The sequence below is a fragment of the Giraffa tippelskirchi genome, chromosome 3, assembly GCF_054371585.1.
Source record: "Giraffa tippelskirchi isolate mGirTip1 chromosome 3, T2T-mGirTip1v1.2.pri, whole genome shotgun sequence".
Classification (NCBI taxonomy): Eukaryota; Metazoa; Chordata; class Mammalia; order Artiodactyla; family Giraffidae; genus Giraffa; species Giraffa tippelskirchi.
The window spans coordinates 32,058,702-32,086,552 of NC_137277.1; the positions used below are offsets into that span (position 1 = coordinate 32,058,702).

The following is a 27,851-nucleotide window of genomic DNA, read 5'->3' on the forward strand; positions in this document are numbered from 1 at the left end:
CAGGCTTCCCTGTCCATGGGATTCTCCGTCCATGGGATTCTCCAGGCAAGAATACTGGAGTGGGCTGCCATGCCCTCCTCCAGGGGATCTTCCCAACCCAAGAATCAAACCTGCATCCCTTACATCTCCTTCATTGGCAGACGGGTTTTTTTTTTTAACCACTAGCGCCACATGAGAAGCACACCTGGAACTGTATAGTTGCATATTTTTGACATGACTCTTCATTGAAATTGATTGTCCTTTCTCAGGACAATTACTACACTTTCTTAGTACGAAGAGGCTGAAGGCTCTGCTCATTTGCATTCAGTTCAGTTCATTCACTCAGTTGCGTCTGACTCTTTGCAACCCCACGGACTGCAGCACACCAGGCTTCCCTGTCCATCACCAACTCCTGGAGCTTGCTCAAACTCATGTCTATTGAGTTGGTGATGCCATCCAACCATCTCATCCTCTGTCGTCCCCTTCTCCTCCTGCCTTCAATCTTTCCCAGCATCAGGGTTTTTTCCAACTCATTTGCATTAGGCAAAATTTAAACATCTCAGTAGAAATATTAATATAATTTCTCTTTGCTCCCAATGGTGGAAATCACTGAATCATATTAATATTAAAATATTAATACGCTCCCAAGTCAATATGTCTCCTCCCTCCACCTGTAATGAACAAAATTCACCAATAGCCACATAATTTCAAAGCTGTTGAGCTGAGTGGGTTGTGAAGTGAAAGTTGCTCAGTCATGTCTGACTCTTTGCGACTCCATGGACTAGTCCATGGAATTCTCCAGGCCAGAATACTGAAGTGGGTTCCCTTCTCCAGGGGATATTCCCAACCCAGGGATCGAACCTAGGTCTCCTGTGTCTCCTGCATTGGCAGGTGGATTACTTTACCCCGCTGAGCCACCAGGGAAGAGTGGATTGTAGGCTGGGTTTAAGCCACTGCAGTCTGGGGAGCTTTCTTGGGAATCAGAAATGCCTGTCATCCATTCAGAACATGAAAACTAGTTTTGTGGGCTTCCTTGGTGGCTCTGTGGTAAATAATCTGCCTGCCAGTGCAGGAAACATGGGTTCGATCCCTGATCCAGGAAGATCCCACAGCAACTAAGCCCAAGGGCCACGGCTATTGAGCCTGTGCTCTAGAGCCTGTGAGTCACAACTACTGAGCCCACGTGCTGCACCTACTGAAGCCTGAGCACCCTAGAGCCCATGCGCTGCAACAAGAGAAGCCACCACAACGAGAAGCCCACGCCCTGCAACTAGAGAGTAGTTCTCACTCTCCGCAACTGGAGAAAATCCCATGCAGCAATGAAGACCAGCACAGCCATAAATAAATAAAATTAAAAAAAAGAAAACCACTTTTGTGTATATGCAGTGGAGGGGATGGTAGGGCCATTACTTTAACACTGATTCTTACTCAATTTACAAGCTTTTAAAAGTAATTCTTAAGAATCATCTCAGCATTAAGTGCCAGCTTTAGAGCTGAGAAAATATTAATATGCCCCCAAGTCAATGAGAAGTTATTTGGGATAAAATATTATGAAAAAAGTCAAATGACTACCAGTTAACTGAGGAGAAAGTACTTTGTGAACTGTTAGATATAATGCTGAGAAAATTAAACCCAAACTACGCGATCCTGCTTATTCTGTGCCTCCTGCAAATGTAAGCCCTCCCTTCATCTTTATGTCCACAGGGAGACTGGCTTGAATGACAGAGGTTTTACTTTAGGCAAGACCTTCAGGCTGGCCTCCCTTGTGTAAAAGCCACTGTCCTATATGTGTGTTATGGTGTGTGCAAACCCTGTGTGCATTGCAGCCAGTGTCTGTCTCTAGGCTAAGCTACTGAAGGCTTTCAAGTCAGGAACCTGCTGGCTGAACTGTGAGCCCAAAGAAAGGAGACACAGACGCTTCTCTTCTATGAGGAAGACCCCTGATGGGCAAGAGCATCTTGGTCCATGTACACTGATAGCCCACTTCCTGTCTAGCGATGCTCCCAGCGGACTGGATCCATCTATCGGTCACCTGACTCTCCCCGTTGCCAGACCTAACTCAGCACGCCCTGCCCCACATTGGCCCCGTGAGCTGTGTGCTCGGGCAGGCGTGGAAGCTGGCCCATCCTACCTTTACGGCTGTGTGCACAGGGATGGGGGTGCCCAGGGAGCCAAGCCCCTGCTTGCCCGGGTCTGGCTGGTTGCTGGGTTGTGGGGCTGAGTCACTCCTCTCATTTTCTGGATCCTGAAAATCCAAATTTCAGCCTGATTAGGAGGCAGGAGTAGAAACTGTGTGACATGGAAATGTTGCAGTGGAGGCACCCACCCTTACCCCCCAGGTCTGCCGTGTTAACCCTAGCTTCTTACCTGAGGAAAACCTCAGACTCTGTCCCTGTGGGTGGGGAGTCAAGTACATAATTTTTCAACCAATTGAGGACCCTTTTTAAGAGAGAAAGCAGGCATGGTAAACAATCATTCCATTCAACAGGTGTAGAACTGGCTTGGTCTAGGCGAACTGGGGCTTCTGGTCACCCTGTGGGCGGGATCCACCTACCTGCAGTGAGGTCTAATGTTGGAATTGACAGTGGGATTGAAAAAGAGAGGAAGCAGGAGGAATGAGTGGAGGAATTTTGGGGGAAAGTTAGGACAATGAAAAGGTTAGATGAGAAGGGGGTTGGCAGATGGAAGGAAAGTGTGTAGGCATGTGTGTGTATGTGTGTCTCTGTGTCTACATATCTGTCTCTGTGTATGCCTCTGTAATGTATGTGTGCATATGTGTACGTATATACATTCCTTTGCATGTGTGTCTATGTGTGCATACATGTGTGTCTGTGTGTATGTCTGTGTATATAAATATATGTGTGTATCTGTGCAGCATCAGGAAAACCTTCATGAGAGGCACGTTCCCACACGCAGAGGATGCTGGAATGAACGCAGCATCCTCTTCCTCTCCAACAATCCTATGCCATGACTTTGAGAAAAGGCCCCTGAGCTGCCCAGTCTTTGCCTGAGCATGTGTCAAAGGTCTGTAGCATCCTTTTCTCTCAGGGCCCATGCCCTCATTTCTCACATGAGGCTGCTGGATTAACTGATGTAAAATGATTTTTGCATTTTGCCTGACATTGCTCAGTGTTCATTCCCCTCTTCCCCACTTCAAGGGGGAAAAAGAAAAGCGTGTGTCTTCTCCCCAAACCATCTTTAAATCAGAAGCTGAGGAATTTACTATCAGAGCAATAAGAATACAAATGGCCGGATGGACTGTTTGATGTTATCAAAGAAGCTAGGCTGCAGAGAAGCTCGGGATGCAGGGAAGAAAGAATGCTTTGATTATGAACTCTTGCAAAATAAACATGCAGCTCTTTTGGCTCTGCTTTTTCTGTCTTCTGTCTCCCTCTCGGTCCACATTTCCTCCTGGCATCCTTGAATTTGCTCTGATGGAGTGAAGAAGGGCCTGGCAGTGACCAGTAACAGTGCAGTTTCAGGAAAGAGGGTCATGGTAAATAACTCCTGAAACTGTCTCTCATCCCTGCATGCTTTACAGTATAAAAATGTTTTCAACTAATATGGGTTTAAAAAGTACAAACATCCAGGTATACAATAAACTGGACTTTCCTGGTGGCTCAGCAGTAAAGAATCTGTCTGCAATGTAGGAGACCCAGGTTCAATCCTGGGTATGGAAGACCCTCTGGAAAAGGAAATGGCAGCCCACTCCAGTATTCTTGCCTGGAGCATTCCATGGACTGAGGAGCCTGGCAGGCTACAGTCCATGGGGTTGCAAAGAGTTGGACAGATTGAGCTACTAACACACACACACACATACAATAAATAAATCCTGGGGGTGTTATGTTCAGCATGATGACCACAGTTAACAAGACTGCATGGTCTCTTTGAAAGTTCCTAAGAGACTAGATCTTAAAGACTCTCATCACTAGAAAGAAAATTTGTAACTATATATGAAGATGGATGCTAACTAGAGTTATCCTGGTGATCATTTCACAATACACACAATGATATATTGTATCTATCATATATATTGTGAAATAAACACATAATTCACACATGTATTATTATACGTCACATGTATATGTTATATTTCACAATATATACATTAGATATAATATCCAACAATTATATCCTGCATTTGATATTGTATATCCTGTATACATTGTGTATTTCATGACATATATGGTATCAAACAGTTGTGGTGAACACCTGAAATTAATACAATGTTAGATGTCAATTATACCTCAATTAAAAATTAAAAGTGCACACAGATACAAAATATCTATATATAATAAAAATAAGATATAAGATATCAATATATATATTAAAATATATAAAATAATGCATGCTCAGTTGTTAAGCTGCGCCCAACTCTTTTTCAACCTCATGGACTGTAGCCTATCAGGCTCCTTTATCCATGATATTTCCCAGGCAAGAATACTGGAATGGGTTACCATTTCCTTCTCCAGGGGATCTTCCTGACCCAGGGATTAAACCCACATCACTTTTGTCTCCTACATTGGCAGGCAGGTTCTTTACCACTGAGCAACCAGGAAGGCCTCATATAAAATAATACATGTTAATAAAAATATGCCATATATATATATATATATATAATCTGATTTCAAGTCATTGAACAATTGGAGGCCAAGAGGAGTGAGGTCTTTCTGAAGGGAAGGGGCTGAGGGTGGAGGATTCTCTCCAGAGCTGGGATGTGGTGGAAGATTCACATCTCGCTGTCACACGAATGTGACCCCTCCTCTACCTCCTGTGTGGACGCTCACATTCATCTTCTCTGGGGGCTCCAGGAATAGCATCCTGCCAGGCAGAGGGGAGTGCCATCAAGACTGGGTGTGACTTCTAGAGGGGCCGCTCCAGAGATTGGGGGGGTGGTGGTCTGTGGTGCTCCCAGGGCCACACAGCTACTCAGCCTCACCAACTCAGTTCCTTCTCTGTGACATCTGATAGAAAATGCCTGCAAGGTGCCTAGCACTGGTCCTAGTACACAGCTAGTGCTTAATCATGGCAGTAGCTGTTGACAGCTATCATTCTGTTCTTTATAAATGTGCTTTTAATAGTATTTACAACATATATTTATCATGTCTGGACAGTCTGTGGATTTGTCCGGAAAGAGGGCAGTGCTATGTTTGGGTTGGGGCTGGAGGCAGCCCTTGCAGGATTTGGCGGGTGGACGCCTGCTAAAGGCAGGAGTAGCTTGGGGCTCCTGCTTTTTAGCCAATCAGTTTTTCCAGTAGTCAAGTATGGATGTGAGACTTGGACCATAAAGAAGACTGAGCACCAAAGAATCAATGCTTTCCCACTGTGGTGCTAGAGAATACTCTTAAGAGTGCCTTGGACTGCAAGGAGGTCAAACCAGTCAATCTTAAAAGGAAATCAACCCTGAATATTCATTGGAAGGACTGATGCTAAAGATGAAGCTCTAATACTTGGTCACCTGATGTGAACAGCCAACTCATTGGAAAAGATTCTGATGCTGGGAAAGATTGAGGGCAGGAGGACAAGCGGGCAGCAGAGGATGAGATGAATTAAATAGCATCACTGACTCAGTGGACATGAATTTGAGCAAACTTCTGGAGATAATGAAGGACAGAGGAGTCTGGTGTGCTGCAGTTCTTGGGGTCGCAAAGAGTTGGACACGATTTAGCGACTGAACAACCACCACCACCACCTCCTGCCCCTGCTCCCCAGATCCTACAGGGGCAACTCAATCACAGGAAGGACTGTGGGCTTTGAAACCAGTCCTGCAGTGGCCCTTTCTCTCCAGGAGACTGTCGACGGACTGTCAAATCTTGGGGAGCCTCATTTCTACCTTGTCTGCAAAAACAGAGATAAAAGAGATCTACTTGGCCGAGTAGATACTGAAAATGTAAGTCGAAGGACGCATTTCTGGGGACTCTCTCCCTTGGTGTTTTCTGGAATCTCCTGCCCTCACACACAGAACCCTGAACGGAACACGGTGAGAGTTAGCAACAGGACGATACGTCGTGAAGAGACATCTCTGGGGTCTCTAGGCTAAACCCGCCGCGGCAGCCATGATTTCAAGACTGAAGAGACAAGCAGGCTGGAAGGGGGTTTGTTTACCTGGACTGTCCCGCGAGGACCCGCCAAAGGGGTCTCCGTAGCTTTCGTGTCTGGGGGGGATACCGCTGAGCCCTGGAGGTCTTCCCCTCGAGTCTGATCCGGAGAAAGCCCATCGCTGCTGCTGTCCTCCTCAAAGGCAAACGCATCTGCCGACTTGGAGAAAGTCACCTGGTTCCCTGAGGGAGGGGAAGCCAAGAACTGGGTCAGCAGACGTGCTTCCAGGAGTTACCCCCATTCAGAGCACTACCCGCTGCCTTCAGAGTTCCCAGTTTAAGGAACCCAGGTCTCCTGCACTGCAGGTAGATTCTTTACTGTCCGAGCCACCAGGGAAGCCCAAGGTAAGAGTGAAGGTATATTTTAAATGATTTGGTCTCTCCTCGATTTACTCCGTAGAGGGGGCCTTGCATTTATAAAAGTGGCATGTTTCGCAGGGAGGAATGAGTGACATACTAAAGGTCTATTATCACCTGTCAACATTTACTTAGTGTTGATCCATTCCTGCACATTTTGTTATGTGAACCCCTATCTTTCTGAAGCTAAATCAGGGAAGATGAAGGAAAGAATGTGGGCCACTGGAGGAGAAGGTCCCCTGTCTCTCTCAGGCTTTACGAGGAGAGGTGAAGTTGATGTGACAGCATGCCATTTGCATTGTGTTCAAATACAAAGCAGGCACCCGGCACAAAATGTTTTCCAAACTTTGCTATTAAGGATAAGCCAGGGGAGCTCCTAAATTTAAATTTCTAAATGTCAGAAGAGGCCTAATGTCACCAGGGTGTACTGAAGCCCCATTCAACAAACGCATATCTGTTTATAAAAAGCCGTAAATGTGTCTCAGAAACTGGAGCGTGATCTTTATTAATTTTTTTTTTATTCTTTGGATTTTGTTGTTATTCCTCTTATCTTTGTGTCTATTTTGGAAATCCCCAGTGACTCGCACATGTTCAGATTCTTCCCCAGCAGCCTGCGTGGTCTCGGGAGGGGAACCCAGGCCTGGGCTTGGGGAGTGGGGTTACCAGACCAGGTGGAACTGTGGCAACATCCTCGAATGTCCCTCCCGTTTCTTAGTTGCCAGATCTCCTCTCTTATTATCCAAGTGCAGAGTACAAAATGTGCTGAGGCCCCAGAGCCCTCCTGACCTGCTTGCAGGCACAGCTCTTGGAAAGGAATTTACGTATTATCAGCAAGTTTTCCAGCCCGGTGTTCCGCAATCACACTGACAAGAACTTTTGACTCAAGCTCTGAGCAGATAAGAGACAGGAGCTCTCACTGGGGAGATTGGAAAGGAGCTGGAAGTAATGGAACAAACGTGGTTTAGGGCTTGTCATCGCCACCGCTGCTGGCATGTGTCCCGGACCCCCACTCAGACACGCAAGCGTCAAGTCAGGAGGGAGACCGGACAAGCACAGAGCAGGTGAGAACTCCAGTCGCTGGGCAGCCTGCTAATCTGGAAAGGCTAGGGGACCAGCACTGCTGCTTCTCGGCTTCCAGGATTACTTATAAAACTCAATGTCACTTTTCTATGATTATAAAAGTAATTTTTTTTACTTATAAAAATTCATACCATATGAAATGAACATAACAAGGTATATAATAATCCCACGTTCATTAATGATTTATTTCTTCTTCTGGATTTAATTCTATCCACATAGCAAGACACACACGGATTTGAAAAGCACTTCATTCAGTTAGGACTGGGTGAAATAGACTGTTCTGAAACTTGCTTTTTAAAAAAATTTTTTTTAACTCCACAGTGCTTCTTGGAGATCTTTGCATGTGAACACATAGAGATCGGCCTCAATTTTTTGGTAACAGCTACACAGTATTCCATTGTCTTAATAGGAACTTTTAGTTTTCAACTTTTATTCCCCAAAGGGCCCTTATTTGTATCTATAAAAATATGAAATAATAGAAAAGTGCAGAGAAGAATATAAAACATCTGTTCATGTATTATCTGAAATAAATACATGCCAATATTTTTTATATGTGCATCAGAAACCAATTCATTTTCTAACAGAGGGTTATTTGACAAATGTCCGCTTTTTCTTTGCAGTCATGGGTCACTTTTCTCTCCCATTTGGTCTCAGACCACCGCATCCCTGCCCCCACCCTCTATTTAAGGGTCCAGAGTTAGCTCACCCTCTCCCTTCTTTTCTCATGGCAAACCCTGGGTTCTGCAAAGAAGCTCAATTTGTTGTTTTCACACAATGTGAAGGAATTTTTATACCGTTTTCCCATTCTCCAGGGGATTCTGTGGTCCTCCCAGGCAGGTCCTTCCAGAAGCCTCTATGAATATGCTTCCACTGTAACTCAATTGTTAATTTCTTTACTTTAGAAACCACGTTTTCACTGGCATTTCAACTCCTACTTCTATTGGTGGAATTAAACAAAAGCTTTGTCCCGAGACTTCCCTGGTGGTCCAGTAGCTAAGACTCTGCACTCCTGGTGTAGGGGCCCTGGGTTCGATCCCTGGTCAAGGAACCAAATCCCATGTGCCTGCAACAAAGATGGAAGCTCTCACATGCTGCAACCAAGACCCGGCACAGCCAAGGAAGTAAATACATGTATCTTTTTTAAAGAAGGCTTTGTCCCTGTTTAAAAGATGGCATGTGTTATTCAGGACCAGCTGGGCACAGGAGTCAGGGTTGGGTGGGTACTAAGCCTTCTTCACTGGCTTAAAACTCAACATTCAAAAAACGAAGATCATGGTATCTGGTCCCATCACTTCATGGCAAATAGATGAGGAAACAATAGATACAGGGACAGACTTTATTTTCTTGGGCTCCAAAATCACTGCAGATGGTGATTGCAGCCATAAAATTAAAAGAGGCTTGCTCCTTGGAAGAAAAGCTATGACCAACTTAGATAGTGAATTAAAAAGCAGGGACATTCCTTTGCACCAAAGGTCCATCTAGTCAAAGCTATGGTCTTTCCAGTAGCCATGTATGGATGCGAGAGTTGGACCATAAAGAAGGCTGAGCGCCGAAGAATTGATACTCTTGAACAGTTGGAGAAGACTCTTAAGAGTCCCTTGGGCAGCAAGGAGATCAAACCAGTCAACTGTAAAGGAAATCAGTCCTGAATATTCATTAGAAGGACTGATGCTGAAGTTGACGCTCTGATACTTTGGCCACCTGATGCGAAGAACTGACTCATTGGAAAAGACCCTGATGCTGGGAAAGATTGAAGGCAGAAGGACAAGGGGACAACAGAGGATGAGATGGTTGGATGGCATCACTGACTTGATGGACATGAGTCTGAGCAAGCTCTGGGAGTTGGTGATAGGGGAGCCTGGCGTGCTGCAGTCCATGGGGTCGCAAAGAGTCAGACCGACTGAGCGACTGAACTGAACTGAACCCCAGAAATTACAGCATTTTGTTGGGGTTTACTTGGTGCAGGGCCTGAGTGCACACCGACTCAGAGAGCCCAGCGCTGACTGTGCCAGCCCCCGGGGGCAGTCAGCCTCCTCTGCCCAATAGGACCCTCGATGGGCGAGTTTAGCATCTTATATTCCCTCCCCACTTCCTTCAGTCTGAACAGGTACAGATCTTCTCTGTGTGATCTGACCCTTCACGTGACAAAGAGTTCACCTCCTGCCTCCCAGCTCCCCACCCCACACAAGAGTATCACATCCGAAACTCATACAAACAAGAGTGAATTAACTAAACCGCAAAGTTGTCCAAGTGTTCTAACTCACGTAGAAATATTTTAAGAAGGGTGGGGATGGAAAAAGAGAGAAAATTTCTCTTACCCCGTGACTACTCCCCTTCAATGATTTTAAGTGGAAAGATAACAAATGATGAAAATAGTAGTTTGTGCGAATTCCCTGGGTGGTCCAGTGGCTAAGACTCCATGCTCCCGATGCAGGGGGCCTGGGCTTGATCCCTGGTCAGGGAACTAGATCTCACAAGCCACAATGAAAAAGATCCCTCGTGCTGTGATGAAGATCGACGATCCTGTGTGCAACTAAGGCCCAGCGCAGCCAAATACATAAACAAACACTAAAAAACAAACAACCACCCCCCTCAACACACAAGATAGTAGTTCAAATCAGCAGTCCGCTTAGCAGTGGCAGCAGTAACAGAAACGGTCGACTTGTGTTTGGCTTCAGAATGGCCCAGGAAGTTGGAGTAAGGACTGTAATCTCTCATCCCTGTTTTGTAGAGGAGGTCATCACAAGGTCCAGGCTGGCCCCAGTTCTCCAGAGATTGAGCTAAGACTGCAGGTCCAGCCTTCGGATGCTCAGAGTCCCAGCAGAGGGGGTGGCAAAAGCAATTTTCCTCCAGGGAGGTGGTCAGATGTGTGTTGCTTCGGGAACATGTTAAGACCTGCTAGGTTGGTGGGTGAGGGGGGGCTGATGACATAGAAATCAGCTGTGTCCCTTTTTCCACACGTGTGCTAAGGACAGCTCCATCTTTATGACATCTTTTGCTTGAGTTTTTGAGGTCTGAGGGAACGAACGTGACACCCTGACTGTGAGAATAAAGGAGGCAGCGGATCACGACAGTCTTGTTGCCATTGTCTCTGGGAAGGCGTGGGAGGGCTGTGGAGCCCTGCTGTCGTGGTCATAAATCAGCATGTCCTTTCCACTCTGACACTGCGAGTGCGTGCTCAGACACTCAGTCATGTCTGACTCTGCAACCTCGTGGGCTGTAGCCCACCAGGCTCCTCTGTCCGTGGGATTCTCCAGGCAATTGCCAAGCCCTCCTCCAGGGGATCTTCCCAACCCAGGGATCGAACACACGTCTGTTATGTCTCCTGCATTGCAGGCAAATTCTTTACTACTAGCACCACCTGGGAAGCCCAGCATGCAACAACTAATATCCAGGGCAGCCAAATTAATAAATAGATATTTTAAAAAATCAATGAGATAGCTTTCTTAAAATAAAAAAGCATTGAGCTTGACATATGTTATATGTTACTCACAAGGTTCCTGACACACAAGCGTCCAATCATTTCTAGCTGTTGTTGTTGTTATTATTATTGGTTTTGGTAGGAGTGTCTGCTTGTCTCAAGTTCACCATGATCAAAAATTTTAAAAAAGACCACCCAAGAGGCAGTTGATCCTGTGGTTAGCTGTGCAAAAGTCAGCACAACTCTGGAGCCAGAAACACTGAGAGGTTCATTCTGGGAAAGTGAAGTAGACCTTCCCCAGAGCACAAGGGACATCACAGGAAAGGCTGTGCGCTGTCCCCCTCTCCTGCCTGGTTCAGGCCAGGCTCAGTGAAGAGGGACAGAGGTCACCTTATCTGGCTGCCGCAGGAACAAGCAGAGTCTATCGGCTCCGTGTTGTGACCCAGGGCCCCTGCTCCAATCTCCCGGGGCTCGCTGGGAGCTGCTGGAGTGTAGGGCGCTGGCTATTGTCCCTGGAGACACGTCGGGCCGTGTGATGACAAGGACTCGCTTCGGGAAGTCCTGACATCACCCCCCAGCTATGCCCACAGGGCTGTCTCCAGGCCTGGCCTCTTGGGGATCTCAGTCTGGCCCCTTGGCGCACCCCTACCCCTCTTTCTCTCTCTCTCTCGGAAGTGATTAGATGAATGAGTCAGTTGGACTTTCCTCTGTATAAACATTTAAAATTCCGAGATTACAGTAAGATAGTCAGGGCCCTGGTTACCTTTCCTCTGGACCCACACTAGGGGCTGGAATGTAGGGGGTGGAACGTGAGAACGAACCTCGCTCGCTTATCTGTGTGCAAGCCTGATTGGTGCACGCATGACGGCTATTTTAATTCTCGGTCAGACCCTCTCCTAACATCCTCCTGGAAGAGACGGAAGCCAAATCCACTTCCTGAAGGAGGAGGTGGTCAGGTGCCAGTAGCTAGTTTAAATGCAGCTCCCGCCTAAAGAGGTTCCTGTACACTGAGGCTACTACAGTCTGGAGGAGACTGATTAAGCTGTCCAAAAAAGACCGTGGAGCCCAAAGCTCTTGAAGGGGATCAGATGGCTTCAGGATGAGAATAGATGGACATGGAACTTTGGAGGAACAAGCATTCCTTTACCTCAAATTCCTGGCACTTTAGAAATTGACTTTATTGGGAGAGAATATATATACATGAAAATGAAAGTGTTAGTTGTTCAGTCATGTCCGATTCTTTGTGACCCCATGGACTGTAGCCCATCAGGCTCCTCTATCCATGGGATTCTTCAGGCAAGAATACTGCAGTGGGTTGCCATGCCCTTCTCCAGGGGATCTTCCTGACCCAGGGACTTCCCTTGTGACTCAGATGGTAAAGAATCTGCCTGCAATGCGGGAGACTCAGGTTCCATCCCTGAGTCAGGAAGATCCCCTGGAGAAGGGCATGGCAACCCACTCCAGTATTCTTGCTTAGGAAAACCCATGGAGAGAAGAACCCGGCAGGCTAGTGCATGGGGTTGCAAAGAATAGGACATGGCTGAGCGACTAGACCAACACTTTCCTTTCTGCGTGCTGTGCTATATGCTTAGTCACTCAGTTGTGTCTGACTCTTCACATACATACATATTACAGTATACATGTTCATTATATGTATATATGGCTGAATCCCTTTGCTGTCTACCTGAAACTATTACCACATTGTTAACTGGCTATATTCCAAAACAAAATAAAGTTTAAAAGGAAAAAAAAAGAAATTGACTTTAAGTCTCTAGACAGACTCTGATGGTAAGGACTACAGGAGTTGGGAAAAACAGATAAGCTACATCAACACTTGTCCTGTCTCAACTATCGAAACCAATTCTCCAGGGACAAAGAAGATTGTTAGGTGGGTAAAGATACTTTAGCATCATCTTAGAACACCCTAAATTTCCTCCCTGACAATCCCCGACCCCCAAAGTTACTGGCTTCCTGGTTCTCTTTTCCCACCACCTTTTCTAGACTCTTCCTCAGAAAAGTATTTGTCACATGTTTCTTTCCCCTGAGGATCATTTGCACTTTGGAAACCCTTTCTCATTATAGAATGATAGATTCTGGTCATGAGAAAGTTTTGCCAAACAAATGACCCCACCATCTGGTTTACGGGCCATGGTTAGTGTCTATTTGCCTTCAAAATTAACTATTAGAGAGTGTTGAGACTTCCAGAGAGTCTGAAGAATGACTGGATTTCTAGTAAACAAGAATTTTTGTTTTGTTTTATTATAAAGTCTTAGCCTTGGGGTTATAAGTGAGCTAAGACTATCGTAGGATCTTTTAGAAAAATGTACATGACACTTGTAAATGGATGATTTCTGGGCCATCCCCCAGGGACAGAAATGTTGCTTCCTGTGCTGAAATGTTACAGTGATAGAAAGAATGACTTTATCTTTGAAAATGGGGCTGTATATTCTGAATCAGGCTTCCATGATGGCTCAGATCATGAAAGAATCCACCTGTAATACACGAGACCCAGGTTCGATCCCTGGGTCAGGAAGATCCCCTGGAGAAAGGAATGGCTACCCACTCCAGTATTCATGCCTGGAGAATCCCACGGACAGAGGAGCTTGGTGGGCTACAGTCCATGGGGTCGCAAAGAGTCAGGCACGACTGACTGAGTGACTTTCACTTTCTTTTCATTCTGAATCATAGGTTCAATTTTTTTAAAAGCACCTGAAAAAATGAATTCAGGCACTCAGGCGGGAAGCCTGGCTGAATCCAAGGAAAAGATGAGGACACTCTAGAGTGAAGGAGCTTGCCCACTGGAGCAGGACACCAGGACCCTTTTATTGTCTAAATAGCTGGGAAAGCCAGCCAGAGTTCTTGTTTCCTCAAGCAGAAGCCAGGCCTCTGGACAATAACAGCTTCCTTGGTAGCTAAGGGATGCTCTGGCAGCGAAGGAGATACTCGGATGACCAGAGAGAGGATTAACAAGCTCGGAGAAGAGCTCTCCAAACTGAGAGTGTGAAGTGACAATGACCATACATAAGCAGATCAAAGCCAGGCTCAACGCCAGTGTACAACTTCTGGTCTCACAAGTTATCACTCCCTCATCATGTCGTATTTGTTGCATTCAGTGTTCTGGCCTAAGAGAGAGAGAGGCTGTTGGTGGAGCCTAAGTAGAAGAAATAGGAAAACAGGTGTAGGCTGTGAGATGTAGCCACGAGGCACTCCCGAGTCTCCTTTTGTGTCAGTAAAATCAGAAAACCTGGTATTTACCATAGCTAGGACATGGAAGCAACCTAGATGTCCATCAACAGATGAATGGATAAAGAAGCTGTGGTGCCTATATGCAGTAGAATATTACTCAGCCATAAAGAAGGAACACGTTTGAGTCAGTTCTAATGAGGTAGATGAACCTAGAACCAATTATATAGAGTAAAGTAAGTCAGATAGAGAAAAACAAATATTGTATATTAACGCATATATGTGGAGTCTAGAAAGATGGTACTGATGAACTTATCTGCATGGCAGCAGTGGAGACGTAGACATAGAGAACAGACTTGTGGACACAGTGGGGGAAGGAGAGGGTGGGACAAATCGAGAGAGCAGCACTGAAACATACACATTACCGTATGTAAAATAGATAGCCAGTGGGAATTTGCTGTATGATGCAGGGAACCCAAAGCTGGTGCTCTGTGACAACCTAGAGGGGTGGGATGGGGAAGGAGGTGGGAGGACGGTCCAAGGAGTGGGGGACATATGTATACCTTTGGCTGATTCGTGTTGATGTACGGCAGAAAACACAGTATTGTAGAGCAATTATCCTCCAGCTAAAAATAAATAAATTAAAAAACAAAACAAACAAAAAAGAACATAAAAAACAAGCCCCCTTTTCTTTCACATCATATCCCTGTAGCCCACACAAGCCTAAGTTTCCTCCAGCTGGAATCTGTAAACTTCTACCTGACTCAGAAAATAAACCTACAGGCTGGAAGAGTGATGGTTGGCTGGCACCCCAAAGGAGAGGAAGGTGCAGGGGGGAAGATTTGCTACAGTCACTCAGCTGAGGGCAAGGGTGGGACATCTGCCAAGGAGAAGAAAAACCCCACAGTGGGGGCTGGTTCCCTGTCAACAGCCTCCTTGCGAGACGTTCTAGTTTATTTCATCTTCGTGGTGAAGAAAAATTGGCCTTGAATAAAACATGGTGGGGAGGAAAGCAGTGAGAGTTTCGCTCTGGGATTGGCAGAAACACAGAGGCACAGCTGCGGAGGGAGCTGGAAAATGTAAACACATCTGGAAAGGCGCGTGGACCAAGGACGGAAAATACACAGAGGCCAGGAGAACAATACACAGAAAACCACCACCCTGAGTTGCTGCTTTGCTGAGGGCGGAAGATGCGATCCAGAGAAGTGACAGCCAGGAGGGGGTGGGGACCATCAGTGCCATTGGAAGGGTTACTCAGAGGGCTATTTCTACAGCTGGTCTCTGAGGAGCTTCCTCTGTCCCTATGACCTGTCATAAGATGTCATGAGATGTCACTAATTTGAAAAGACCCTGATGCTGGGAAAGATTGAAGGTGGGAGAAGAAGAGGATGACAGAGGATGAGATGGTTGGATGGCATCACCGACTCAATGGACGTGAGTTTGAGTAAGCTCTGGGAGTTGGTGATGGACAGGGAAGCCTGGCATGCTGCGGTCCATGGGGTTGCAAAGAGTCGGACATGACTGAGCAACTGAACTGAAGATGCCACTGCCTTGCTGGTAGAAATTCATGCACGTTGAAAGACTGCCGCTAAAGAGGCTGATGATGAGGAACCTTTATCTGCCATCTTTTTCTAGCTTTTCCTTCTCTTTATTCTTCACAGATCCCTACCTCTGTTTATACATTATTCTCTTCACTTTTTATACTTTCTTCCATCCCCGCAACCACCCTCTACTGGGCACTCTGTACCCTGCACAACTTCTATTTTCACAGCATTTACCACTTTTTATTAGGATATATAATTATTTACGGGTTTTGCTGATCATTTACGTCTCCTGTACTAGAATATAAGCTCTGCTAGAGCAGACATTTTTGTAGGTTTTGTTCATTAATACATCGCAAACACTTGGAATAGTGCCTGACAAACAGAAGATGCTCCATAAACATTAAATGAAGAAATGAATACATGAAAGGGATCTCTCAGCAAGTCCACCAGTTTAAATTCCCATAGTCTTCTAAGTCTGTAGCTCTAGACCAAGACTTTCTTCTGCAGTCTAGTTCGGTAGAAACCCCTGCTTACTGAACCCCTGCCCCTTGAGTTCCTGTGGATCCCTCAGCTCCAACATGAAACAGGAATTCATCTTCTCTCCCCTGATCTGCTCCTCTGCTCACAGTCCCCATCTTGATACATGGCTGTCATTTAACCAGCTAACCAACAGGGAAACCGAGGTTGGTCATCTGTGACTCTTCCTTTTGTCCACACTGACACATTCTACCAGTATCGAATGATGCATATCAAGTGCCTCTCAGATGCTATTTTTTTCTGTGCGCACAGCATGACTCTTGTTCAGGTTCTTGACCAAAAGCTATTCATCAAAATTTGCATCCCCCTCCGCCTTCCATAGTGTAGAGATGTTTCTGTGAAACTGCTGTTCCTTTCTTTCCTCTTCTCTGGCTAGATTTGGAGGATGATAAGGCTGAAGGACAAAGGTTGGCAAATTTATAGCTGGTGAGCCTGCTGTCTGTTTTTTTAAATAAAGTTTTATTGGAACACAGCCATGCCCATTTGTTTATGTATTGCCTGTGGCTCCTCTTCCACTATGATGGCTGAGCTGAGTCGCTGTGACAGCTCAGAGAGCTTGCTTACTACCTAGCTCTTTAAGTTTGCCACCTCTGTGCTAGGGGATGATGGAGCAGCAAGACCAAAGGAGTCTGTGTGCCTGAAAGGTTTGCCATAGAAGAAAACCCTCTCTGGACCGTTTATAAATAAGAAATAAACGTCTGTTGTTAAGCAGCTGAAATTTTGTGGTTTTGTTAGCAGCTTCTGTTATCCCAACTAATAACAAAAGAGATGTAAAATTTGCAAATAAAATGCTAGCAATTTCTAGGGGAAAAATATCCATGTAGGATTTATTTCCAGAAATACAAGGATGATCAAGAAAGATAGTAGTACCACATTCCTAGAAGAGAGAAAGAAACTCAAATGGTCATCTTTTCATGAACGTGGAAAGCATTTTTAAAAACTAAGCATCCATCTTGCAAGCTACTCTTAATAATGGAATAGAACAAACACTTCCTTAGAATATCTGTTTATAGCAAAAGTCAGTATCATATTTAGAGGTGAATGACAAGAGAAATTCCCAAGGAACACTGATTCAAACAAAAGTGTTATCATCAACATCACAAATAAAACTGGACTAACTTTTTGGCCAATCCAATATATAACATTATAATACTGTTTTTGAAGCACTGGCAATGTAGCAATAATAATAATTTTCTACTATGTAATATATCAATAATTATTAAATTATATAATAAAACTGCATAATGTGAAGTTATATAAATTATATGTGCTTTATATAATACATACATACAATTTATAGGTTAGATACACACCTGTATATTTTATGTATAATAAAATATACATATTATTAGACTTGTATAATATACTCGATTGTTATCATTTATGTATCATTTACAAGTACAAATAGGTAATTCATAAACAAAATTATATATAATTTGTGCTATGAATATACTGCATGTAACTTAAAATATTTTGCAATTTACTAATAATTCCATGATGTTTCTTTTCAACAACCAGCCAGTGCTTCCAGACAGAAAGGAGAAACAAAGCAAAAGGCACATCTTCATTATTTGCAGATGATGTGATTATATAACCAAACAATTTAAGATAAAATGAGAAAGTTTTCTTAATAGTTCCAGAAATACAAGGATGATTAAGAAAGACAGTAGTACCACGTTCCTAGAAAAGAGAAAGAAGCTCAAATGCAACTATTAAGAAAATCTTCCAAGTGCTCCAGTTACAAAATAAATATGCAAAATTAATAGGTTTCCCATATGCAAGCAATAACTGATGTGAATTTATTTTTGAAAACCTTACTAAGGGAAATTTTTGAAAAAAGGCTTGTGTAGGTGAAAAGAGATACTATCTTTTTGCCTCATAAGAGTTCATATAATTTAAACATATGAATTCACTATAACTTAACCTATAAATTCACTGCAATCCCGAACAACATTCTGACAGGATTGAAGTTGGCATATAACAAACTGATCCTAAATTTCACCAACCAGAAACTTGTAAGAGTAGCCAAGAAACATGAGAAAAATCAGGCCAATGTAAAAAACCTTGTGAAGACAGAGATCAAGACACATTATAAAATAAACTACTAAAATTGTGGAAAAAAGAAAACTAGACCTTGTCTCTTAAACCATGCACTCTCATATATAAAAGTATAAATACTTTCGTATTTCAGCATAAAGACTGAAATATAAAAATGAAGTATAAACCTGTTAGAAAACAGAATAGGTGAATAACTCCATTCTTGAGGTAAGAAATGTTTTCAGTAAGCAATAACATTCAGAAATCCAAAGAAAAAGATTAAGAGATTGAACTATACAGAAATTAAAAACTGCTACAGGTAAAATACACTATACAGAAAATCAAAAGACAAAGGACAGAAACAAAACAAAAAAAGGTAAAGGACATGTGGACAAAAGGATGTGTAATATTCGTGACACAGGATCAGCTTTTTAAATATATATTTTGTGTGTGTGTATATATATATATCTATGTATATATATATTTTTTGGGGGGGGGGGCTTCCCTGGTAACTCAGACAGTAAAGAATCTGCTTGCAATGTAGGAGACCTGGGTTCGATCCGTGGGTTGGGAAGATCCCCTGGAGAAGGAAATGGCTATCCACTCCAGTATTCTTGTCTGGACAATTCCCTGGACAGAGGAGCCTGGCGGGCTACAGTCCATGCGGTCGCAAAGAGTCAGACACAACTGAGGAACTAACACTTTTCAGCCCACAGAGCCCAAACCGGGCTTAGCGCCCAGTTCTTCCCACTCAGGTCCAGTGCTCTTTCTATTCTGCCAGTCTCCACCCCTTTAAAAGAGGGAACCAAGGAGTGCCGTGAATCCAGAGTGATGGATCCCCATGCGGGAGACGTTCTGAGGTTTACAATCAAGTCAGCTCCCCAACCTGCTTAACCAGAACCACTCTGGTCTATGTCAACCTGACGTTGGAGGTGGGTGGCTAGGAATTTCTTCCTCGTTCCTGGGACTTCTGGGAACATTCTGGAACAGTAACCCCTGGATAGACTCTTGTTTAGTGAGACACCTTCACCCTCCAGAACCCCAGCACTTCAGAGCCACGGCTGCCCTCAGATCCCAGCACGGAGGAAGCCTGCCATTGGTGCTAATTACCTTTAATGGCCTCTTTCACAGCGGAGTCCACAGGGAGTATGTTCTTCTCCACCAGCTCCAGCGGCCCCGGCCGGAGAGCAATCTTTTCGTTGAGGTCATCTGCGAGACGGGCTCTTTTCAGCTTCATCTGGGCAGTTGGAACTGATCTCTCTGCAGTGGAGGCTGAGGGGTTAAAATCAAGAGGATTGGCTCTAGAATTTGATGTCATTTTTGTGGTTTTATTTTTATTCTGTTTCTTGCTTCTGTAACCCAAACACTCTGACACATTGTAGGCCACCATCCTAATAATTTTTCGATGCAATCATCCTCATTTCACATGGATTAGCAGCAAAGACTAGACACTTCCAAATAAAGGCAAATTGAAGAGCATAGAAGTGTTAGAGGAACTGGCTTTGTGAGGATTTTGGGGGAAAAACGTGTGATTTGTCGATTCTGTAAGCGAACAGTCCACAGGGCCTGCCTTGTTTACTGACTTTAAAAGATAGCATTTGCATGCCCATCCAGTCTGTATGGGCTTCCCTGGTGGCTCAGCTGGTAAAGAATCCACCTGAAATGCAGGAGTCCTGGGTACTGGCTGGCCCATGATGAGCTGGCAGTAAATATTATCTGTTGTTATAATTGGGGCTTCCCTAGTGGCTCAGTGGTAAAAAAAAAATCTGCCTGCAATATAGGAGATGCAGGAGACACAGGTTTGATCCCTGGGTCAAGAAGAGCCCCTGGAGAAGGAAATGGCAACCCATTCCAGTATTCTTGCCTGGGAAATCCCGTGAATAGAGGAGCCTGGTGGGCTACAGTCCATGGGGTCGCAAAAGAGTCAGACATGACTGAAGGGACTAAACAATCCAATCCAGTTGTAATAATTGCAATAGCATGACTTCTTAAGGGCTTCAGACCTGTGGAGGTTGTGATACTAACTGATTCAAATGTCCGGATCTGGTTGTAAAAGAGAAGAATTTTGGAGGGAAACAGTTATTTAATTAAACAGGGATTTAAGAAATTGAATATATCCAACAAAACGGTTATTTAATTAAACAGAGATTTAAAAAAAATGAATATATCCAACAGGCAGCTCAGCTTCTCATTACTAGGAGGGTGAGAAAGATCACTGACAAGCTCTAAATCACTCTTTACTCCTCTCTGGGTGAGGCCCTGACTTATTTCTGTGCAAGAACATGGAAGAGAGTCTTGAAAGCCAGTTGTTGCAATAAGGCAGAACCAGAAGTTAGGGTTCCATGAGAGTTTGCCGCTTTCTGCTCAACTCTGAAAATTTAGGTGAGATCTTTCCAGACCTCACAGTACCACTGTCCTATTAATGTGTGTGTGTGCTCAGTTGCTCAGTCGTGTCTGATTCTTGGGGTTCATAGCCTGATATTTTAATTCAAGACGGTAATGATGCAACAGATAACATTCCTTTTTTGATTATGCACTATTATACATATATATATTGCTGTAAGTGTAGAAAATGCTAAAAAATTATGCAAAAGAAATGAAAGCATTGGGAAATTTCCCCTACTTAGAGTCTACTGTTTTTAGTAATTCGGTGTATTTCTTAATTCTTTACACAGTATTTATTGTTAGGTCTTTATCTTCTCATCATAGAATCTGACTATAAGTACAATTTATGTATATACTTTGCTTTCCTGAATTCGACTGTGAATATAGTTTTGTTTTCTGGTCTCCTCAGTAAACATCATTTTGTAAGACTTGCATGCTCAGTTGCTTCAATTGTGTTCGACTCTCTTGTGACCCTATGGACTGTAGCCTGCCAGGCTCCTCTGTCCATGGGACTCTCCAGACAAGAATACTGGAGTGAGTTGCCATGCCCTCCTCCAGGGGATCTTCCCAACCCAGGGATCGAACCCGAGACTCCTGCTTTGCAGGCAGATTCTTTACTGCTGAGCCACCAGGGAAACCCTTTGGAAACTAAATGTTTATTACTGGTATGAAGGATGGACATTTTAAAGAAAGTTGATGTATGTTGAACATTCCCTATGTGTTCAGAGAAAGCTGAGCAGTGGTGCAGCTCAGATTGGACCCCAAGTGTGGTACCTTCTGGGCCACCATATGGCTTCTCGATGTGACCATCTACATGGCCTTGAATGACTAGATGACAGCTCAAAAACCACTTCAGAATGGAAGGGCTCCTTTCTAAGTGGACTCAGCCACTGTGCGGAGACAAAGAACCTTGAACAATGGCCCGTGTTCCCTTCTCACTGACGGGTACTGGTTTAATGATTTCGGGCAGCCCTACCTTGGAGTATGTGCATTTTCACCACTGCTGCACGGTCAGACCTGCTTCTTGCCTTGCGCTTCAGGGTGTCTTCAGCCTGTCGGACACAATCGTGGAATCAATTCAACTCTCAGTATCGTACAGCTGAATCATCTAATTTTAACTTTAAAAAACCCCTTTTCTCTCAAAAGGAAAAAGTATTACCTTCTTACAAATGAAACATGCAAATATCCCTGTTCTATATTCTGATGAAGGAGTACTTATGAAAACCTCTCTAGTAATTTCAGGATGGAGAAATAAGATAAAGAGGTCAAAAGCTTTGGTCCATCTCAGTGCTCCAAACTTAAAGGGCAGACAGGTACCTATTCATAAAATATTAATAAAACTGATATCATCATGCTGCTTATATTATAGCCAATCTTATTTTGTAAAAGAGTCACAAATTAACTAGAGTCAGAGATGAAATGTAACCTCATTCCATCCAGTATAACATGACAACACACGCTCTCCTCCTGTTTCTCCCTTGCATTTTCTCTCAGGATGTGAAAATGGGAATCCTGCAGATTGAGACCCACATTGAAGCTGCAAGGACACTTACAGGCGTACTATGTGATGGAGTTGTCTGCAGAGACGGTGTGGGCTGTGGCAGAGCCATAACTGAACTTCAGGGCCCTCATTTCTGGGTTCTGATCTCACTGTATTGAGTCTCTTAATTGGCCCCCCGAAGAGGGGTCTGGGGCTCACTCCAGTTCTGATGAAAGGGAGTTATCCTCCAGGCAGGAAGCACAGCCTCCCAGGAGCAGTTCTAGGGAGTCCTGGGGCTCTGCCCCTCTTCCTGCTCCCCCACCCCCTCACTAGCTGCCAGGCTAGGATTCTCTAGCAGTGACCTCCCAGGAGAAGGGCACCTGCTGGCCTTCCTTTTGGTGCACTGCTGATGCTCCCTAATTAGCACTTACAGTATTGATAAATTCAAGTTGCAGAGACCTGCTCTGAGGGTACAGAGTACATGCTAATTTCCCCCCTCAAATGCTAAAAGAAAGAGAAATAAATAGAATTCCCTTAGCCTTCTGTTGTTGTTTAGTCACTCAGTCATATCTGACTTATTCGACCCCACAGACTGTAGCCCACCAGGCTCCTCTGACCATGGGATTCTCCAGGCAAGAATGCTGGAGTGTGGTGTCATTTTCTTCTCCAGGGGATCTTCCCAACCCAGGGATTGAACCTGCACCTCTTGCACTGGCAGGAGGATTCTTTATCACTGAGCCACCAGGGAAACACTTTCGCCTTTAAATGGCCTTGAATAAGCCCCATATCTACAGGCCTTACCTTACCACTGAATTGGATTTAAAACCATCTGATCGTCACTGAGAAATGCCTGTCATGAAAGAGAGGCCAGCTTGCCAACCCACCTTACCTACCTCATTTCACGTCTCTCTGAAAACTCCTTCCAGGGATGCCCCTATTCAACATCAGAAAGACTGGGGACATCTTTTTTAAAAAAGCTCACCAATAGCAGTTTCAAAGCCAACATCATTGATCCTATTTCCACAGTTTTCAGAGCCTAGGAGGAAGATTCCACACAGTGTGGGGGAGAGGACCAGCCAATTGTAGGAGAAATTCGCTCTAGCTTAGCACCTGGAGATCCACAGCCTGGAGTCTGAGATCAGAAAGATGGGAAGTTTGCAGAAAGTTACCTTGTCACTATCCAAACGTTTTCTTTGTTCATGGAATTCAGGTGGGCTTTTCAGGGCTGAAACAGAAAGATATAGAAGTAAGCAGGGGGCCTTGGGGCCCGGAGCAACATGGCAGTGTTTGCTGGTGTGCTTGCTGAGCTGTGCACGGGGGCCGGGGGGAGGTGATTGCCTTCTTCAGGCCACAAGCAGTTGAAGAGGAAAGGCCTGGAGGTCACCAGCTTCCCTGAGGCCGGAGGGCACAGAAAAAGGTGGACGTCAGCCTCAAACAGGAGGAGCAGCGGGGGCAGAATACGCGATAGAAAGAGAAGTGGCAGAGACAGGGCATTCCAAGATCCCAAGAGGGGCAGACCCGGGGGTGGGGACAGGCGATGCTCTAGTTTTAGGGAGATGGGGAGACTGGGGTGACCACCACTCTCTTTGACTTTGCCCTGCCCTTGAGCACAGAAGTCTGGGTGGAGGTCAAGGTCAGTGGAAGGGCTGTGATCCATGTTGTGGGAGGTGACTTGTCCTTTTGGGTCAGGTAGGTGGCTGGTCGGGCAAGAACATGCAACCAAAGAGTGTTGAGAGAGAAGCACAGAATGAGACTTTGAGGGCTGGAAGGGACCTTGGAGATGGTAAAATAATGGGGAAACTTAAGGCCCCTGAAATGGGATTGACTTGCCCAGGGTCACACAGGTAGGGCTAGGAGCCTAAATCCTCTGACCATATAACTTCTCTTCAGTTGTGATGCTCAAAACACTGACAACCAGTAGACACGGGCATTGGTCCATCATAGTCCACAGCAGCCAGAAATAACCTGGACCGGACGCCAGCCTCCCTTCTCTCCATGACCCTATTGCTTCTCCTCCTCCCAGCTCTCAGCAATGCCTCACGGTGATGAACTTTTGACTTAGCTTTTGCAAAAATCTGCCTTTTCGTTGCCTTTCCTGATCCCCTGGAACAATCACAACCCAGAGCCATAAACGGTAACTTTTCATCAGAAGTAATGAGGTTGATCAGTGGTTGCAGAATTGCATCGAATATTCTCCTGGACTGGAGGTCTGGACAAGTGGGTGGATCACATGATCCAGAATTCTAATATTACTTCAACAGATGTCAACTCGCAAGCTGCAGGCAAGGAAACAGTCTTCCAAACTTTGGCTGGCATAAAAAATATTAGATATTTAACCAGATGGGCACTTGGGGCTGTGTGTGTGAATGTGTGAGCATGTGCATGCGTGTGAGTATGTGCATGCGTGTGAGTGTGTGTCTCATTCAGCCTCAAAACCACGCCACATGTGAACCCAGCTCTTGGACGGGTTTGTTGGAGAGAAGGGAGACTCCACTCTGGTCCTGGCAGCTGGTCAAGCCCATTATCCTCTCCTGAGGATGTTGTTGGGCAGCTACTGAGGCATCTCTCTCTAGACTTTCCTGTCTCACCTGAACGACTGCAGGGTTGACCAACGGAACAGGCAGACTGGTCCCAGCTGGCTGCCTTGTGGTAAGGGGACTGGACAAGTCCTTTTCTCCTCAATTTGACCAGAGACTAAGGGGCTTCCTTTTTATAGGAGAAAAAAAATCAATTGTTGCTTGACCACCACATCTCCCATCGATCTAACACCTCCAGTTTCTCTTTGCTGCTTTTCACTCTTAAAAGGAACCTCTCTGCCAACTCTGCTCTTTTCAAAGGCCTCTTTCCCCTCCCTTGTCCCCTGACTCAGTGGCTCTGGAAAAATGTGCGGGTCTGCTGCATTGCTCATACATTTTCTCTGACTTGGGTCTGACCCCCATCCTGAGTCAGGAGGCTTGTCTTTATTTGCCTTTGATCACAGCTGCACTTTATACTGATGGAGTTCTGAAACCATTTCCCCAGGCCACCAGATCCTACAAATCTGCTTGAGGGCCACTGGGAACTGGTGAGTCTGTACCATCTGAACCCATAGGTCTTCACCTCTGTCCAACAGTCTGGTGGTCACCTAGGTATTATATACTGATGTGGCTTAATCCCTTCCATAATCCAGAAAAGGAGTTGATTTTAGGGTGGCCTTCCTTACCAAGTCGTTAAAAAGAGTGACACAACTTTTTCCTTAAGAAGCAACCCTAAAGGGACAGCATGAATCTATCTTGAGATGGCTCTTACATTCCAAACTCAATTGGTTTTAATTGGCCTTAGGGTTTAGGGGGAATTTATCTGCTTCTCTTATCCCGGAGGCTTTTTGATTCTTGTTAGTGGAGCTTATTAACTCTCCCATGAAATGCTGCATTTCTTGTATCTTAGCCTGAGGAGTTACAATTCATCACTCTTTGGTGGTAACAATTCCCCTGTGAAATGACTGAACAGTCCAGTTCTCTGATGCCAGGCGCATAATGGTCTTCTGGAACCTTCTGCCACAGGGTGAGAGAGGCTATGACCATTCAGCAAGGACTTGGGAAGGAAGCCAAAAAGATTCACACACTGGGTTGTACCCCACGCTCTTCTTTCCAGGACTTAAAGGATATTACATGGGGCACTGGTTTGGCCTGCCATGGCCTCTGTGATTGACATGTATCTTTTCTGGGATTCCAGAGAAAAGAGGGTTTCAGTCCCTCCCCTCAAGGGCCAAGGAAAGCCAAACTGCATCCCCGCGCACCACACTGACTTTTTGGAAAATCCACGAAGGACCTCCTCTGCCGACAGCCCTGGGAGTATCAAATGGCAACATTTTGTATTTAAGGGACATTGACATTTAGGATTTAAAAAGGAATTTGGATTGCTAAATTAAAAAAAAATAAGTCAATGTGATTCCAAATTAAAATACGGTTGTAAATTCAGTCAGCCACACGTCTCACTCATCCCCTGGGAGGAAGATGAATCGCTTCTCACAGGGGAATTCATGTTCTCCATGAGGAGTTTAGTCACGGGCTATTCCTATTTCTGTCCCCGCAGCTCCAGCTAATTTGGGTCAGCTGTGTGTATAAACATTTGCTTACTTAGAGCTCAGGAAAAGATCCCAAGATAAGAACAGACCTCCTGCGGTGGCCCCCTGCTTCTAACCTCCTGCCTCCAACAGGGACCCGGAAAAAAGAGAAAACAGGCTGGAGGGCCATTGACAATCTGTAAGGGAGAGGAGCCTGGGGCTGGTGGCAGCTCTGATGATGGAGGCGGGGCCTGCCTTCTCCCCTTGGGCTTGGAGGGGAGAACCCAGCTCCTCCTCTGGTATGCGGGTCAGGACCAAGAGGCTGCATCTGGGGTGGCAGCTGGGGCAGTGGTTCCCAAAGTGTGGCCCTGGACCAGCATCTTTGGCATCACCTGGAAACCTGCCAACAGTACTAATTTTCAGGCCCCACCCAGACCTACAGAATCCAAAGCTTGGGTGAGAGGTGGAGGGACAGGGGGTCTGTGTTTGCACAAGCCCCCTAGATGGATTCTGGTTCTCAGGCCTTTCCATGGCTAGTAGGTCCTGATCTGTAGATGGGAATCAGAGACTTCAAAAAGGGGTGCCTGATGTCTAGGACTAATTTCCCAGTATTTCAAAAAGCTGAAGAAAAAGGGTGTGTTTGTCCAGAGAAAGGCTGCTTAGTTTCATGAAACTGCTGCTTTTGATAGTTGCTCCCTAGAAGCAGAACAACTTGGTTTAGAACTGCTTGTTCTCATCAAAAAGCACTGGTTGGTAAGTTTATACGCCATTAATTAATCAAAGACAGATATATGGATAATAATTCATATATATAGGGGTTTGGGGGGAGGAAGACAAAACTGATTTAAATACAAGCTCTACAGCAGTCATGGGTATAATTAAAAAAGTCTTTGGTGACTAAAGTTTTGGAGCCATCCCTCTGGGTTCTGTCCGTGCTTTGCCATCGATTTCTGGTGCAGCCTTGAACAAGTCTGAGAGTCTTCCCATGTTCTCAGTTTGCCACTTACAAACAGGTTCAGCAATGCTTGTCCTCTTGACTTAGCTTTTTTTTTTTTTGGTCATGCTATGTGGCATAGGAGATCTTAGCTCACTAACCAGGGATCAGACCTGCACCCTCCTGAACTGGGAGTGCAGATTCTTAACCACTGGACCACCAGGGAAGTCCATTGGCTTTGCTTTTAAAGACAAATTGGACCAGGAGTATTTTTCTTCCAACAAATGGGATCCATGCTATGCACGTGTGGTTAATACTTTGGAAACTGTCTCATCTCTTTAGGGTGGCAACAGATGGCCCATTCAGGACCCAAAGGATAGTCTTAGAGGGTCTGAAAAGATTGCCTCTTCCCAATGGAACTTTGTAATATTACAGCCTGGCTTGCATGCTTAGGGAATTCAATGCCTTCTACACGAATACTCTGGAATTTCTCAGAAGGGTCCACAGATAACATTCACGTGATGCCTGCATTACTAGTTCCCTAATTTCTAAGGAGCAAGGAACTAGAAAATAGAAAGAAAGAGTTGGGGGAAATAGAGAAGTTAGGATTTTGGACCCAAATGGGCTTGATATGAAAACTGAGGAGGCTTTTTTCTCACTCCACATTTGAGATGTTAGGAGGGAGGGAAGGGGGAAAGATGAAACCCTTGTGCCGTGTTCTGCTCAAACAGCCAACAGTGGGGGGGCCGGGGAGGTGGGTGCTGTGGGGAG

The 27,851-nt window shown here is 45.0% G+C and overlaps 1 protein-coding gene across 6 annotated transcripts in view; it reads right to left on the reverse strand.

Moving 5' to 3' along the window:
- Nucleotides 1-27,851, reverse strand: part of MYOCD (myocardin) — an 85,496-nt gene that overhangs the window by 20,102 nt on the left and 37,543 nt on the right. For 4 of the 6 annotated variants that reach the window (XM_081580659.1, XM_081580662.1, XM_081580663.1 and 1 more), the window contains 5 exons: nucleotides 23,271-23,326; nucleotides 21,598-21,673; nucleotides 19,347-19,508; nucleotides 6,085-6,260; nucleotides 2,111-2,224 (listed from right to left, as the gene is read on the reverse strand). In XM_081580659.1, coding sequence (XP_081436785.1) covers nucleotides 2,111-2,224; nucleotides 6,085-6,260; nucleotides 19,347-19,508; nucleotides 21,598-21,673; nucleotides 23,271-23,326 — 584 coding nt within the window. The remainder of the gene's footprint in view (nucleotides 1-2,110; nucleotides 2,225-6,084; nucleotides 6,261-19,346; nucleotides 19,509-21,597; nucleotides 21,674-23,270; nucleotides 23,327-27,851) is intronic. The other 2 variants (XM_081580661.1, XM_081580664.1) reach the window with 1 other exon arrangement.